We start from the raw sequence: 15001 nt of genomic DNA, 5'->3' as shown, positions 1-15001 counted from the left end.
AATGCTTATGAGTAGCATGTAACTGCTTGAGGTGATCAGCTAGCAAAAGCTGCTAATGAGTAGCCCTGTTGTCAAGTCAGACAAAAGACGCCCTGGGACTCCAGACATTATTGTAACGTGGCACTTGGTTCTGAAAAGCGAGCTCGTCTTCCAGCATAGTATGATGGAGGGAACCCCATCTGAGCAGACCCAGTCCACACGGCCACCTGTCTTCTCGAAGAATGGAAAAGTAGAGTCTCCCAAACCAGAAAGGATGGCAGCACGGGAATGTTCACAGAGCCTGTGTCCTGATCTTGTATCGGGAAGAGTAGCACGACCAGGGGTTGTTTCCCGAGGCCTTTCCTGCAAGCCATGTGTACGCTGTAACGAGCACCACAAAACCACGCTATGAGGGCCACAATGCCAGCCTGCATTCTTGTGCTCTCTGTGAGGCACCAGGCCAGCTTGCTCTTGACCACACCCCATTCATTTGCAGCACTTCAGGTCCTAGGCCTTTCCCAGGGCTGTTGATTTTCTTCATCTCACTCCGGCTTGGTTTGTCCTCTCCTCCCTTACAAGGACAGTCTTTCACTGATAGCACTGGACACTGGCTTATCAGTTCCATGCTCCCCTGAATGTTCACGTGGTTCATCTTAGAAGTGGGAGTCTCCTGGCTGCTAAGACTGCGAGGCCTGAGTCTAGAGGGTTATAATCCCATGGTACTGAGGAAACTGTCTGAGATCCGTGTGGGATGGATGGTTCTCCACTGATGTGGAAACAATGCTGTTGTACAAGAGTGCACAGCTCCCACACAAGCACGTAGGATGGGAACTATGGATTTGGGGTTTCTTTGTCCCCTGCTGCCGAATCATGTTCTCCCCCTGTACGGACACTCCTACAGAACAGGAGTGATATTGTCCTTCAGGACAGAGGTGCTGTTGATTGTAGTCCTTTTAGTACCTGACCATGTAATGATCCATCACCAGCCTCGAGTGTTCAGACCCAAAACACCTAAAGCCTCTCCAGATGCAGCTGGCCACTCACAGCTCGATCACCTGGGCATCTCTAGAAAGGGAAAGAAACATTGGAAGCCACGCTGTTAGAGTGACGGTGGCCTTACAATTGGCTTTACCTGCTGGCAGCACAGTGAGCAGGTGTGAGGAGCTCAGTGGCAGGTGTTAGCACCATGGGGCCTCTCCTCAAATTACACAGAAGGATGCCTATGGTCCATGCTGAAGCCAGATAGCAGCCATGAGGTCGTTTCTGCCAGCCGGACTCAAAGCCACAAGACTCCACTCAAGTCAATACAGTGTTGGGCACTCCAGTATTCACCAAGGTGAATCAGAAAGTGCCCAGGGCTCATTCCTCGGGGTTGATTGGGCTATTTGGGGAAAGCTTCACTGTATATGAAGACCGTGTTTAGATCTGGGCAGAGGCTGAGCCGAGCAAGGCAGGGAGGCCTACAGGGATGTTATTAAAGACAGGGCCCTCAGCTCCACATCACGAGTTGTTTGCTTCTGCACCAACTGAGACGGGGGTGGGGGGGAGGAGGAAGACACTGCCCATGGATTTTTTTCAAAACAGGAAAAAAAAAAAGAAAAAATGAAGGCACTAAATCAGGCCCTGACACAAATTCCTGACCTCCCTGATGCCTTGTAAGCTGTAAGTTGAAAGGAACCCTTTCCTCCCCATGCTACTTTTAGGTGTGGTCTTCACCGCCACACTAAAAAACAACCTAGGATGGGGGGGTGGGTGGGGTGGATCTGTCAGGAAGAAACCCATTAGTTTGTAAATTTAATATACACTAATTAAACCATTAAAAAAGAAAGATCTAATGAAGGAAGCAGGGGCAATTGAGAAGGAAATCTAAGAGGGGCATCCAATGCTGTCTAATGCTACTGTGTCTCCCTAAAGCGGATAATGGTTCAGAACACGGACTCTGTAGGACCTTGTCTAGACAGTCAGAGGCTAAGCACAGAGTTCACTCCATTTGTTGATTTTAATCACCTGCAAGCTAAAAGGCTCATTCAAGGTCGAGGAGAGGATTTTCAGTGTCTGGGCCTACTCAGCAAAAGAGCTTAAGATATTGATGACCCAAGTAGACAAGGAGGACAGCCTCCTTGCCATGGTAACCCTGAGCTAGGGAAGGGCCTCCTGGACCAGGACACGGGAGTCATGACTACACGAATGTGTGGGTGTCAACAGCCTCCTAGAAGCCAGGCACGGACTGCAGTAAAAGGCAAGCTAAGCAGACTAGAGAACAATACAAGCTGGCTGGGTAAGTAGCAGAATTAGGCTGTCCAGCCATGTGATAGCATGAAGAGAAGGAACAAAAAAATCTGGACATGATACAATCAGAGTGATTGTTAGGCTAAAATATTTTACCATGTTATCCAAAAAATCACATATAGGTTAATAAGGAAAAACAAATAGATAAATAAAATCAATCTGTGCTTCTGTGTCTGGTGAGCCAAGGAGAGCCTGGAACACTTATTATTGAGTTTTGAAAATAGGAATGGGTCTTAGATTTTGTCAGAAATGTCTTACTGATGAGAGAGTGGCCCAGTAAATGGCATGGGTAAAGTCCTTCTCTGACAGCCCACTCTAAACCCAGTTTGCTGTTCAGTGGATGCTGAGCGGTTTTCCCACCAAGATCAGGAACAAGGTGTGTAGTTCTCCATGGCTCCTACCACATAACAATGGCAATTTAAGATGTATCAGAGAAGAGGGAACAACAATTAGTGTCATAAGAACTGGGAAAGAAGGAATGAGTTTGGACAGATGAGGGGGTGCCATGGAAACTCAAAGGGACCAAAGCAAAAAAAAAAAAAAAAAAAAGCCAATGACCCAAGCATCTATGAGAGCATCCAGTGTAATATATAGTCAATGACCAGGTCAGCGAAGTAACATGAAAGACTGTAAACATACAAGGTATTTAAAATACTTAGGATTAAATTTGCAAGGAAGGTAAGAACCTTATGAATAAAGCCCAAGGGCTTTCATTGAAACACACAAGAACAGACATGTTAAGTGTCTTTATAGCAAGACCATGGTACGTATATCCACAGAGAATGCAGCCATAAAGAACGAAGAGAATCTGTGGTGTGCAGAAACGTGAACAGAGCTGGAGGGCATGGTGTCGAGTGAAGTGGGCTAGACACAGAAAGCTGTCACGCATTCTTGAACACAAAAAAAGTGGTGTGGAAAATGTCAGCCTGAACACAGACGACTGAGTACTGGAGGCTGGGATAGGGCAAAGCTGGGTTTGCATGTCAGATGCCTGGACTGAGGCGGCATACTAAACCCACTAAGAGTTGTGATTAACACATTTGCTAATCAAAAATAAAATAGACTTTTCCCATGGATTTCTGGCTAATGTTACAATGAAATTAATCAGCTCCAATCTAATGTATAAAAATTATATATCCCCAATGAAATACCAAGACATTTGTTTTTATAATAAAATTCTGAAGTTGACTGCAAAGTCTTGCTTAAAGTTTAAAGAACTAAACTAGCAAACGTTTCCCTGAGGAACAAGTGCAGTGTGGGTTTGCTGGGGGCAGGAGGAGCCAGCCTGACAGATGGCAAAGCACATCTGGAAACACAGTGTGGTACTTGTCCATTACTGACCACAGGTAGCCAAGTCCAGAAACATCCACGCATGTATGGCACCCAAGAGCAAATCAAATGATAGGAATAGAGGGTGGGACCAACACTGCCATTTGTCTTCTGGTTTGCTCTTCTTTAAGGTTTATTTTGTTGGTGGGTGTGTATATGCATGTGTATGTACACACGTGTGTGTGCCTTTGGAGGTCAGAAAAGTGCATCAGATTGTCTTGAAGCTTGATTTATAGAGTTACAAGCAGTTGGACATGGGTGCTGGCAACTGAACTCAGGTCATCTGGAAGGGCAGCCAGCACTTACCTGCCCAACCATCTCTCCATCACCATTCGTTCGTTTCTGAGACAGGGACTCACTATCGAGTTCAGGCTGGACTCTAACTGGCAACCCTGCCAGCACTGGGATTAAAGGTTTGCACCAACTATATTTAACCAATGCTTTTAATGAGGTTGTTATTTGTCTAAAAGACCAAATTGTATCAATAGCTCACCTCACACACCAGAATGAATACTAGCGAATTAAGCAAAAACATCTTAAAATACCACAAAAATATATCTGAATAGATATAAAAATATAACCTGACATATACATAACATAAAAATATCATGATTAAATATAAAATTAAAACTGATTATATGTGAATGTTTAAAATTTAATACGTTTTTGTGGAAGAGTCAAGGGTAGGGGTTTAGCCAGCAGAGACATAGCAACAGTCTGGAGAGAAAGAATTCTCTGTGTTCATGTTGAACAGTCTCATCTTTGGCTTTGGTCTTTTTTTACCTGTTCAAAAATAAACTAAGGATTTTAAATAAAACATTAAGCTCTCCTAGGCCATGAGACCAGTATCCCTAATTCTGTATCAAATGTCAGCAATAATCACACATAGAAATTTATTATTTAAATTGAACATATTGCTCTAGCTGTATTCACATGAAAAGCAAAACTCTACAGGCAAAAGTGCTGAAGAGATGTCTTCATGCTTACTGGGCAGGATGTGCCAGGACACTGCTGGGATTCAGGTAGCATCGTGTGTGATGGCTGGAATCGAGCAAAAGGGTAAAAATCCTGCTATGGTAGAGAAACAGCCTCTCCATGTCAGAGGAGGCAAGACAGAAACACAGACAGGGAAGCTCTGGAGACCTTCAGAGGGTTGCCTTTGCCTTTTACACATATACATGGAAAAAGCCTAGGGAAAATGACACTCTGGTGGTCATGAGAGTGATACAGTCTGTCCAAATTTAGATTTCTAAAACTCAAACCCCATAAAAATAGAAGGAAACTCAAGGCCAGGGCTGAGGGGTAACTTTGGATGAGAAAGGTAGAAAAGGAACCTGAGATATTGTGTGTGTATGTATGTACATATGTATGTATGCATGTGTATTCATGTGTCTATGTATCTATGTGTGCACATGTATGTGTCTGTGTGCATGTATGTATGCATGTGTATTCGTGTGTCTATGTATCTATGTGTCCATGTATGTGTCTGTGTGTATGTATACATGTGTGTATGTATTATGTATATATATGCATATACATATTGTGTCTTTGTGCATGTGTATATGTGTGTCTGTGTGTCCATGTATGTGTCTCTGTGTGTGTCTGTGTATGCGTGTGTGCATATATGTGCATATGTGTCTATTTGTGCATCTGTGTATGTCTACATGTGTATATATATGTGCGTGTCTGTGGATGTGTGTGAGCATGTGTCTGTGGATATATGTGAGTATGTGTTTGTGTATATCTATAGTGTCTGTGTACATCTGTGTATACACATGTATGTGTGTCTGTGTATATGTGTATGTATGTGTGTCTGTGTATATGTGTATGTATATGTGTCTATGTGTATATGTGTTTGTGTCTATTTATGTGTATCTGTATCTGGTGCTCACGTGAATAACTACATCCACAGAAAGCCTGAGAAAGCTTGGGAAAGAATAGAGAGAGTAAAGCATGTTTTCTTGGGAGCAGCAATTTCTCGGGTCTGCTCTGCTTGCTAGAGGCAAGCAAGCGCTCTCATCTAAGAGAGGCTTCCTGACTCAGCTTTAGCTGCAAAGCTTGCAGCTCTTTAAGAGATCCTGCCATGAACACTTGAACGGTGTTGATGAAAAGCTGACTGCATGCTTGTTTGTTTTCAGCCGTAGCAGGAAAAAAGTTGTGCTGTTTTAAAATGCCAACTTTCTGGGCCTTCCTGCCAGGGCAAACTCTGACTGTTTAAGGCAGGAGGGCCGGCTACAGAGAGAGGACTTGAGTGTTGTCTGCGGACGTACTTTTGCAGCTTGCTTGCTGGCAGGGATCTTGAAACGCCATAGACTTGTGGCAATAAACATGGCTATAGCCGGTACCTCTGCCATGAGGCTGGAAAGCCAAGGAATGGGCTGGATCTAGCTGGCAAAGCCACGACTTAAATCCTACCCATATTGCTCAGTAATTTAAAGGCTCGTGTGGTCAGAAAAGGAGAGATATACAGTAAAGAGAGATTCAAAGACAAAGAAAACCTTTAAATGATTTACAGTGTGTTTAAAAACATATGTAGGCTAAAAGTTAAAGTTTTTAAAGTAAAAAACAAAAACAATAAAAAAGGAAGAAAGTAGTTGGGTGTGGTAGTACACACCTTTAATTCCAACACTTGGGAGGCAGAGGGAGATTGACCTCTGTGACTTCAAGGTGTGGTAGCACACGCCTTTAATCCCAGTGCCTGGAAGGCAGAGACAGAAGGATCTCTGAGAGTTCAAGGACAGCCTGGTCTACAGAGTTATTCCAGGACAAAGATAAACAGAAAACCTGTCTCATAAAGTAAAAATAAACAAAATAGAGTTAAAATAAAGCTACACAAAGATGGAAAATACACAGAGAATCTTGATATTGTATGCTATTATGCTCTCTTTGAATTGTTTGAATGCTGAGGAAAGAGCAACATCTGCTAAAAGATATTTGTTTATAAATGCTGCTGAACTAATCCAACATAGATATTTGGAAAATACCTTGACTTCAGAATTTGGATCTAAGGACATGATACTTTGGAAAAGAGTTTCTTTTGTTTTCACAGATGATGACACCCTGCGAATTGCTTCCATCCCAATATGGTATGATAGACCACGCCCTCCTGAAAGGTTGCTATGAACACCTTCAAAAAATTACTTCACTCAATTGACGACTGAGATGAACCTAGCACACAGGTTATACCCTGAAATATCTGATTAACAGTGCCCCCATTCAGCAGGAAGCAGTTTGGAGAGAAATAACTACGTCCATATTCCCAAATACTGTTTATAAATGTTCTTTTACATTTAAAGGGGGATATGATATAGATATGAATAATTTGCATCGGTATGGATTTGACTTTATTGATATAAATTTAAGGTCAATTTTGTTATATGTATATGTATTTCTAATCTTGATTAAGGTATTGTGATTGTATAGTTCATGTAATAATGTAATGTATATAGGTTGTTAATAGATAATCATCTATAATAGTCAAGTTTGTAGTCATGTTAGTCAGATTTTCTAGATGTGCATGGATATTTTAGATAGGCATTCTTCATATCTTTCAAAGATTATAAAATATGGCATTTTAAATGTTTTAATAACTTAGAATTTTTCATGACAATGAGACACTCTGCTCCTGGCAGCACCAATCTACTTCAAGAGGAAGATGGGCATCGAAGAGGATCCTTATGGAGTTTGATAGCCATTTGGGCAAGAAACTGCTCTTGCCTGGACTATTGCATAAACTGGACACAGAGAACCTGTGGAGAGAGGACTACTGAATTTGTCTAAAGATGAGATGATCTTTTGGGGTTCCTGATTCATGAAGGAGTCTGCGAGACATTCTGCGGGACACAGCAGATAGTGACTGAACTGCCTTTGAAATTTCCTGCTTCATGGAAATGTCTCTGGATACTATGGACCTGTAGGCCGAAGATGGATGCCCCAATGGTACAGAGGAACTTTGGGTGACTGTCCAGGCAGCGAGATGTCTCTGTGATTTCTAGAGTTTTGTAAGTTGCTTACTTCTCATTTACTTAGGTAATATTATATCCTTCTGGAGTCTTTGATGGAGTTGAAGAATAGATAGATAGTTATAGCTGTTTTCCTTTGTTATGATAAAAGATAAAATAGATGTAAATACTGTAATTGTAATTCTTGCTTGATAACTGTTTTGTTATATGTAATTTTGCTATGTTAAAGCCTTTCCTTTTTGTTTAAACAGAAAAAGGGGAAATGATGGAGGAAGGTCATTGGCTAATAACAAAACTTCCTTGGCCCATCTGATAGGGTAGAATTTAGATAGGCGGAGTAAACAGAACAGAATGCTGGGAGGAAGAGGAAGTGAGCTCAGATGCAGGGCAGCTCCTCTCAAAGCCAGACGCGATAAAGCAAGCTGCCAGGTCAGACATGCTGAATCTTTCCTGGTAAGACTGGTGCTACACAGATTATTAGAGATGGGTTGATCAAGATATGAGAATTAACCAGTAAGGGCTAGAGCTAATGGGCCAAGCAGTGTTTATATGAATACAGTTTGTGTGTTGTTATTTTGGGGCATAAGCTAGCCAGGTGGCCGGCAGCCAGGGCGGCAGGAACGCAGCCCGCAGCTCCCACAACAGAATGGTGCCCAACGTGGGGCTCAAACCCACAACCCTGAGATTAAGAGTCTCATGCTCTACCGACTGAGCTATGTGTATGTGTGTGTGTGTCTTGTGTATGTGTGTTTGTGTCTATGTATGTGTGTCTGTGTATATGTGTATGTGAGAGTGTGTGTGTGTGTGTGTTTAGTCTGGAAGGTGCTTGAGAACAGCCAGGATGTTTTCAATGGGGCCCACTTGTTTTCATAAAATGATTTGCACATCCCCCCTCTCCAGCTCTTGTTAGCCTTTGGTAGTTGGGAGAGCTGTCCCTGAGGTCATGAGAGCAGGAGAGCTGTCCCTGCCCCTCACCAGTTGCAGCAATCAGAAGAGTTCCCCCTGCATCTCTCTTGGGCAACACAGTAGAGCTGGACCTGGTTATGTAGGTATGTGTAAGGCAACCCCCAGGGCCTGAAAGCAGGAAAACTTGTTCCCTCCTTGCTCCTTGCTGCATAGGGTAAACTAGCAGGGGCAACACTGGAGAGCTCACCCTGGAGAGAGCTCTGCTGGGAGAGGGTTGGTGGGTTGACCAACCCTGCAACCACCCAGACCCAGAACCAGGGCTATGTGTTAACCTATCCCAACATCCATTCCATCTATGATATACATGTACATGATATATGGAATACGTGAAGGGGCCAGTCCTACGACTCCAAAGCTGCAAGATCTCCACAGCACAGGGCAAAAATGAGATATCCAAGAGGAGAACCAGCAAGGGCCCAGCATCGATGGTGTAGCAGAAACCAGGGGCCTCGAACCAGGTCAATGACTCTTTGCAATGACACTTGCTAGTAAAGATATATGGACTAAATGGTATATGACAAGATTTTTCTTCTTTTTTTCTTTTCTCTTAAATTTTATGTTATTTTACGGGGGTGGGGGTGTGAAAGGACCTATCCTTCTGGTGGATAAGAAGGGGGGATTGCAAGGACAAGGTGAATAAGAAGGGATGGGGAGATGGATGAGATCAAGAAAGACACAAAATAAATAAATAAAATATTTTTAAATGAAATACATTCCATTTACTCAACTTGGGATACTTTGAGCAACAAAGAATTAAGACGGTGATAGATTAAAAAGCATTGAAGTCTAGTACAACAATAATCACTGAAAATAAAATATGGGAAAAGAGAGAAGTATAAAAAGTCCTTCCCAATTACCCCAAAAGAGAATGACAGGTATTAAATGCAGAGGAGGCACCAGGATTGTGCACTCAGTATTTTTGTGACCACCAATGACAACAGCTGACTTAGACATGGGCTATGAATAGGTGAGATCAAAGGGTGAGGATCTCTGGGGGTCAGGCTATGTTCACAAGCACCAGCTTCAGCACATTCACTATTGACAAAGAACAGCATTGTCTCTACAGTGCTGAGGGCAAGAGATGGCTTCCTTAGCCAGTCTATCAAAAGACACATCACCAACAGGGAGCCTGGCTGGAGTTAGGTATGAACTGGACAGTGCAAGATAGGCAACGCCCCCCCCCCCAAATAAAAGAAAGAAAAGAAAGCAGGACATTATACAATTTTAAACTTAGGCAGTTCAAACTGAGAGATGCCATGGGAAGAAAGAAAAGGAAAAGGAGATGGGGGGAACAGATAAGTTTTATTTGCAACTTCTCGGCTTTTCTGTGGATTTCAAGATTTCTTTTTCTCAAACAGAAAGAGGACAGAAGAGAAGATGAGAGATGACTCCAGACCTAGAGTGGCCAACCCATGCAGGGTTCAACCCAGGACCACAAGATCATGACCCTCAGCATCTGCTCCCAATATGAAGGCTTTCCCACTCTCGGATCCCCGCAAAGCAGTATGAGGAGGCAACCATCAAACACACTGAAGCCTGCAGAGTAGTGTTTTGGATTTTGCTTTCATTAAATGAGCTAAACTGGCTAATAGATTGGCCACTGTCAAAAGGAAGGGTTGTGGGAAAACCAGATTCTCCTGTGGCTAAAGCCCAGTTCTCTCAGCTTTAATTGAGCAAACGACCACAGCTTTTCTTTTTGTATGGCCAAAGGCTCATCCCTTGAGAACTCTCTGCAGTCCTAAAGGAATGCTGTCCAAGTTCAAGGTCTCCAACTAGTGCCAGCATTCCCACCGGGGCAAGAGGAAGTGCCACAGCTGCTCCCAGGGCAATGCCAGCCTTCCTTCCGGTTAGGACAAGCTTTGGAGCAGAGGAAGATGCTGTCTGAAAGTCTAGTGCAGAGCTGGAGGTGAGGCCAGGTCGCATGCATGCCCTGACTCCTTGTGCTCAGCTGCTTCCTGGGGTCTCAAGTTGGCTAGGTCTCCAGACTTCATCTCGTGTTAGCTGGAGGAACTTGGTCACCTCCCTCTGCGGCAGTCATTCACCCTCTTCCTTCACTGCCCTTGGTGGCTACTTTTGAAGGTTCCTTTTTGAACAGCTATTATAGCCTCTTTCCTCCTATAGTCCTGTGTCTGCGGCCTCTTGGCTGTGGTTCAGCGGGTGTCCCAGGAGAGTCCGAGCTCTGGGAGACTTCCAGAGGGGCGACCATCTGCACAGGCCCTCCTCCTAGCCCCAAGAGGATGACTGTGATCATCCAGTGCCCTTCTCCTCTCCCAGACCTCAGTGCTAGACAGGAAGTTTCAGGACAAGGTTTCAGGGTCATTCCCTTAACCCAAGGCTCTCACGCCCCAGGAGTTGAAACCCCTTCGACATCTTCCCTCCCCACACCATGGACTAATAAAGCATCTGCTCTCACCATAAGACTCCTTCTCTGGCCAAACGGCCCACTGGGGTCCTCCTTTCTCAGGGCTCCTGGGTTTGTATGGGCTCCTTTTGCTTCCTCCCTGCACCCTGACACAATCTACTTCCCACTGAGTGAGCAGCCCTCCAGACAGCCAACGTCACACAGGCCCTTCCTGTCCCACCACTCTCAGAGGGCTGTCACCTGTGACCCCTGTCATTAGAGGGAACTTGTCTTCCCTCTTTTGGCACCCAGCACCTGTCTCATAGCCACATGGCTATTCATTCATTCATTCATTCATTCATTCATTCATTCATTCATCACAGACACAGCTTACGCTCTGTTCTAGGCACTGGGCTACCTGCTGGAGCTACAGCAATGAAAAGACAGACCTGCTCTCAAGGAGGTTACATTTTTAGGAGAGACACAAACAAACAAAAGACCCAGAATTTAATGACATGTGATACGTCATGCATCTATGGAAAAGAGGCATGGAGAAAATAAAGTCAGAAATGGGGAGATGGCAACAAGTAAGTTCTCGAACAAGCAGGAAGAACTGTTTGATATCCAGCACCCATGCAAAAGCGGGGCACACACCTGTGACCCAGCACTGGGGAGGGAGCCACACGGGTATCCCTGCACCTTGCTGCCAGTCAGCCTAACCAAATCAACACACTCTGGGCTCAGTAAGACACCTCGACTCAAAAGACAAGGTGGACCATGATTGAGGAAAATACCCAACATGCGTGTGTGCACATGCATGAGTGCAAGCCTGGCACACACGAACACATCCACGTGCACACATGGAAAGGAAAGAGAAGGGCAGTGTGGGGTGCTCCTACTTAAAGCAGGCTATCTCAAATCACTGAGGCAGAGGTGGAAAGAAAATGAAGGGCAAGGCTTGTATCTACCTGAGCAAAGGGTGTCTCTGTTAGAACACAGTGAGGGCAAAGGTCAGGCAACCCAAGAAGATATGGGCTCCATGCAGAAAAGCAAAGCTGCTGGATGCCAGTCGGGGTTATTTAACCTGGGACAGATTCTGATCATGGACGAGCTGCCGGCTTTATTCTATTTATGCACGGATGGTTCTGAGCAGAGTGTTGGGGAGGACTCTAAGCCAAGCTATGCAAAGACAAGTCTGGGCCCCTTTGGTTGCTGTGTTCTGTGGCCACTATTCTCATGGCCCCTCCTGGTCCAAAGAAAGAAAGAGTAGCAGGCAGGACCTGGAGGATGCATTCTGTCCCCTATGGAGACATACATACTGACTAGTCTGCAGTGAACTTACCTGGGGCTTCTCTTCCTGGGGTTTCTCTTCTTCTGCAACATGGGGTCTAAACAGATAGAATAGAGTGTTAGGAAGGAGAGCCTATGGCTCCTTTGCCTGGTTGGCATGCTTGTGGGAGTGGGACGTCAAATTCAGCCCAGTGGATGAGCTCTAGGGTGGGCCGCTCACTGGGAACTGGTTCGGGGCACATCTTACTGCTGTTGGAACTTCTCTGTCCATGGTCAGTCCCTGAGCCCCTTCGCTGGTGCACAGGCATGACTGAGTGTCCCCCATACCACCTAAGGCCCACATCCCCTCTCTACTTGCAGCCTGAACCTCCCAAAAAAGGGGCTAGAGTTCTCAGGAGAATGGAGGCCAAGGACTGTGAGATAAGGAGACAGCTTCCTTTACTCTCATTGGTAAGGAAACAAAATCAAAGTCAATGCCTGTGACCAGTGATGTCCATTTCCAGAAGTTTCTTTATGTCCCACACCACCCTTCCCATGTATCTCTACAGGTCATGCCATATTTTGGAAGAGAAAAGAGCCTCCTTCCTCCTTGTCCTCAGAACCACTCCACAGAAAATCGCACCATCATCTTGGTTGTCTTCAAGGTGCTTTGTGTGTGTCTTCCAGAGAGAGAGAGAGAGAGAGAGAGAGAGAGAGAGAGAGAGAGAGAGAGAGAGAGAGAGAGAACTGCATATAAGCATTGCATGTTGCTATATAACTTATAGTGAAACTGCCCAGACCCTGCAGGGAGGTCTTCCCTGACACAGAGCAGGATGTGCCATTCACAGACTCACTCGAGCCCAGCCACATCTGGATCACACTTAACCACTCTTCCCTGTTCTGGGTATGACCTGCTTGTCAACCAGCTGAGCTCAGAAACACCTTGGGCCCTCCTGGGATCAATTTTATCTGACCGTATCCCAGGGACAGGGAAACAGAAGTTCTGTTTGGAAGTAACTTCAGTTCTTTCCATCTTTCTCCAGATAGCTTACTTCTCAGCATACCAAACTGACTACAGAATTACATAGTGACAGAGGGTTAGGCAGGGACGCAGCGGAAAAACAGACTCAGAGATGCCCCATTTATTCTCGGTGGGAGTTCCCGGGCTGTGGGTTTTTGGGTTTGCTTCACAGGATGCCATCTGCTATAGCTTAGGTGTAGCATGTTCTCCAAAAGTCCGTGTTAAAGGCTTATTCCTCAGTACATGGTGCTATTGGGAAAGAGGACAACCTTTAAAAAGTGGGACCTACTGGGAGCTCTTTGGCCTTAGGGGGCACATCTTTGAGAGGAATTGCAGAGTCCTGGCTTCTTCTCTCCAAGAAGAACCAGCATCCTCCTCTACACACTCATGATATGTAGTACCACCACAAGCCAAGAAGACCAATAGAGCATGGACCAAAATCCCCAGACTGTGAGCCCCGAATGGAACCCTTTCCTCTCTTTAAGTTGATGGCCTCTGATGTTTTGTTACAGTAACACAAAGGATCAACAGACAGCCCTTTCTTCCACAGAGCAGTGCAGGCTCAGTTTGTCATGGGTCCCTTACCCTGGGGCGTGTTCTTCAGGTCTGCAGAGTCACTATCAGACAAATGTCTCCGGATCACGCAGATCTTCAGGGCAAGGAAACCTGCAGATATGGCTACTCCCAAGGCCATACCAATGAGGGCGTATTTGAAATCTAAAGCACAGGGAAGAATTGAACTCAATTCAGCTGCCAACCTCCAGGGGCTTTTCATGGCTTTTCATGCTGTCCAGGCTCATGTTCCTGGCCCTTAACCTTCCAGTGTCCACCTGCTGTGCTAGCCTTGATTTCCATTGTCCATCCCCAGCCCCTCCCCACCCCCAGAGCCTCCTCCCTGGGCTCTCCAGCTCTCAGAACTGTTCCCATTTTTAAGGATCATTCAAGTCCAGCAGGACCTGGCCCCTTGAGCTCTGGTGGAGGACAACTTAATCCTCCGGCTTCCTGTCATCCTACCTCACTTATCCCTTAATTTATTCATTGACTCGTCTGTTGAGGACGTGAAAACCATTGCTATGTGGTGAACCTAAAAGCTAATGAGGAAGGTCCCACACTGTCTTAGAGGACCCTGGAGTCTGCTGAGAAAGTCAGGCAAAGGGCTCACATTAACGTCACATCACAAGTGGTCTGGACTGGCCTAGGGCCTTCTTAGAGAAGGTGATGTGTGCATTGTTCCTTGCTAGTGAACACAATCCTCAGCGTAGGGAGGACAGGCACTGTGGGAAGGGGGCCGATGAATAGGTGAGGACCAGAGAGAATGGTAGAGCCTGCCGTGGTAAGCCCATAGATACAGGATAAGGCATGGGACAAGCTAAGGCTGCCGATCAGAGACAGACAGCACAGAGGTGGCCTTATGGCTTGTGTCCCCAGGATGAAGTTATTTTGGCCACTAAGTGGGCCTGTGGGCAAGACATGTGTTGGCTAGCAAGAATGAACACCAGAATCTAGCTACATTCTTTACAGGGTCTTACCGCAACTCTGTACCAAAACCAGCAGGGAGGCCACCTACCAATCTCAGTCCCAGCAGATTTGTCTGTCGTCAGCACTTGAGCTCCTCCAACACCTTGAAGAAAACAAGTCCAAGCCTTGTTAGAAACCCAATCTGGGCCTGGGGGCATAACTCAGTGTAAGAACAATTGCTACGCAATCATGAGAACCCAAGTTCAGTCCTCAGCACCTACATTTTAAAAGGGAGGGAAGGCATGGCCACACATGTGCCTGTGATGTTGACGCATACTGGATGGTTATTAGATCTTACTGGCTACCAGCATGGCTCTAGGTTCATTA

General features: G+C 45.3%; 1 protein-coding gene across 1 annotated transcript in view; it reads right to left on the bottom strand.

The window, feature by feature from the left end:
• Positions 1–15001, bottom strand: part of Tmem273 (transmembrane protein 273) — a 34483-nt gene continuing 19482 nt past the window's right edge. The window contains exons 2-5 of the mRNA XM_057770456.1: positions 14724–14777; positions 13742–13873; positions 12209–12254; positions 1–1044 (exon numbers count right to left, since the gene is read on the bottom strand). Coding sequence (XP_057626439.1) covers positions 1020–1044; positions 12209–12254; positions 13742–13873; positions 14724–14777 — 257 coding nt within the window. The 3' untranslated portion in view covers positions 1–1019. The remainder of the gene's footprint in view (positions 1045–12208; positions 12255–13741; positions 13874–14723; positions 14778–15001) is intronic.

Source organism: Chionomys nivalis, chromosome 5 (genome assembly GCF_950005125.1).
Source record: "Chionomys nivalis chromosome 5, mChiNiv1.1, whole genome shotgun sequence".
In the NCBI taxonomy this organism is placed as follows: Eukaryota; Metazoa; Chordata; class Mammalia; order Rodentia; family Cricetidae; genus Chionomys; species Chionomys nivalis.
The sequence above is the reverse complement of the archived record's forward strand: the minus strand, read 5'-3'. Positions and strand labels throughout refer to the sequence as shown.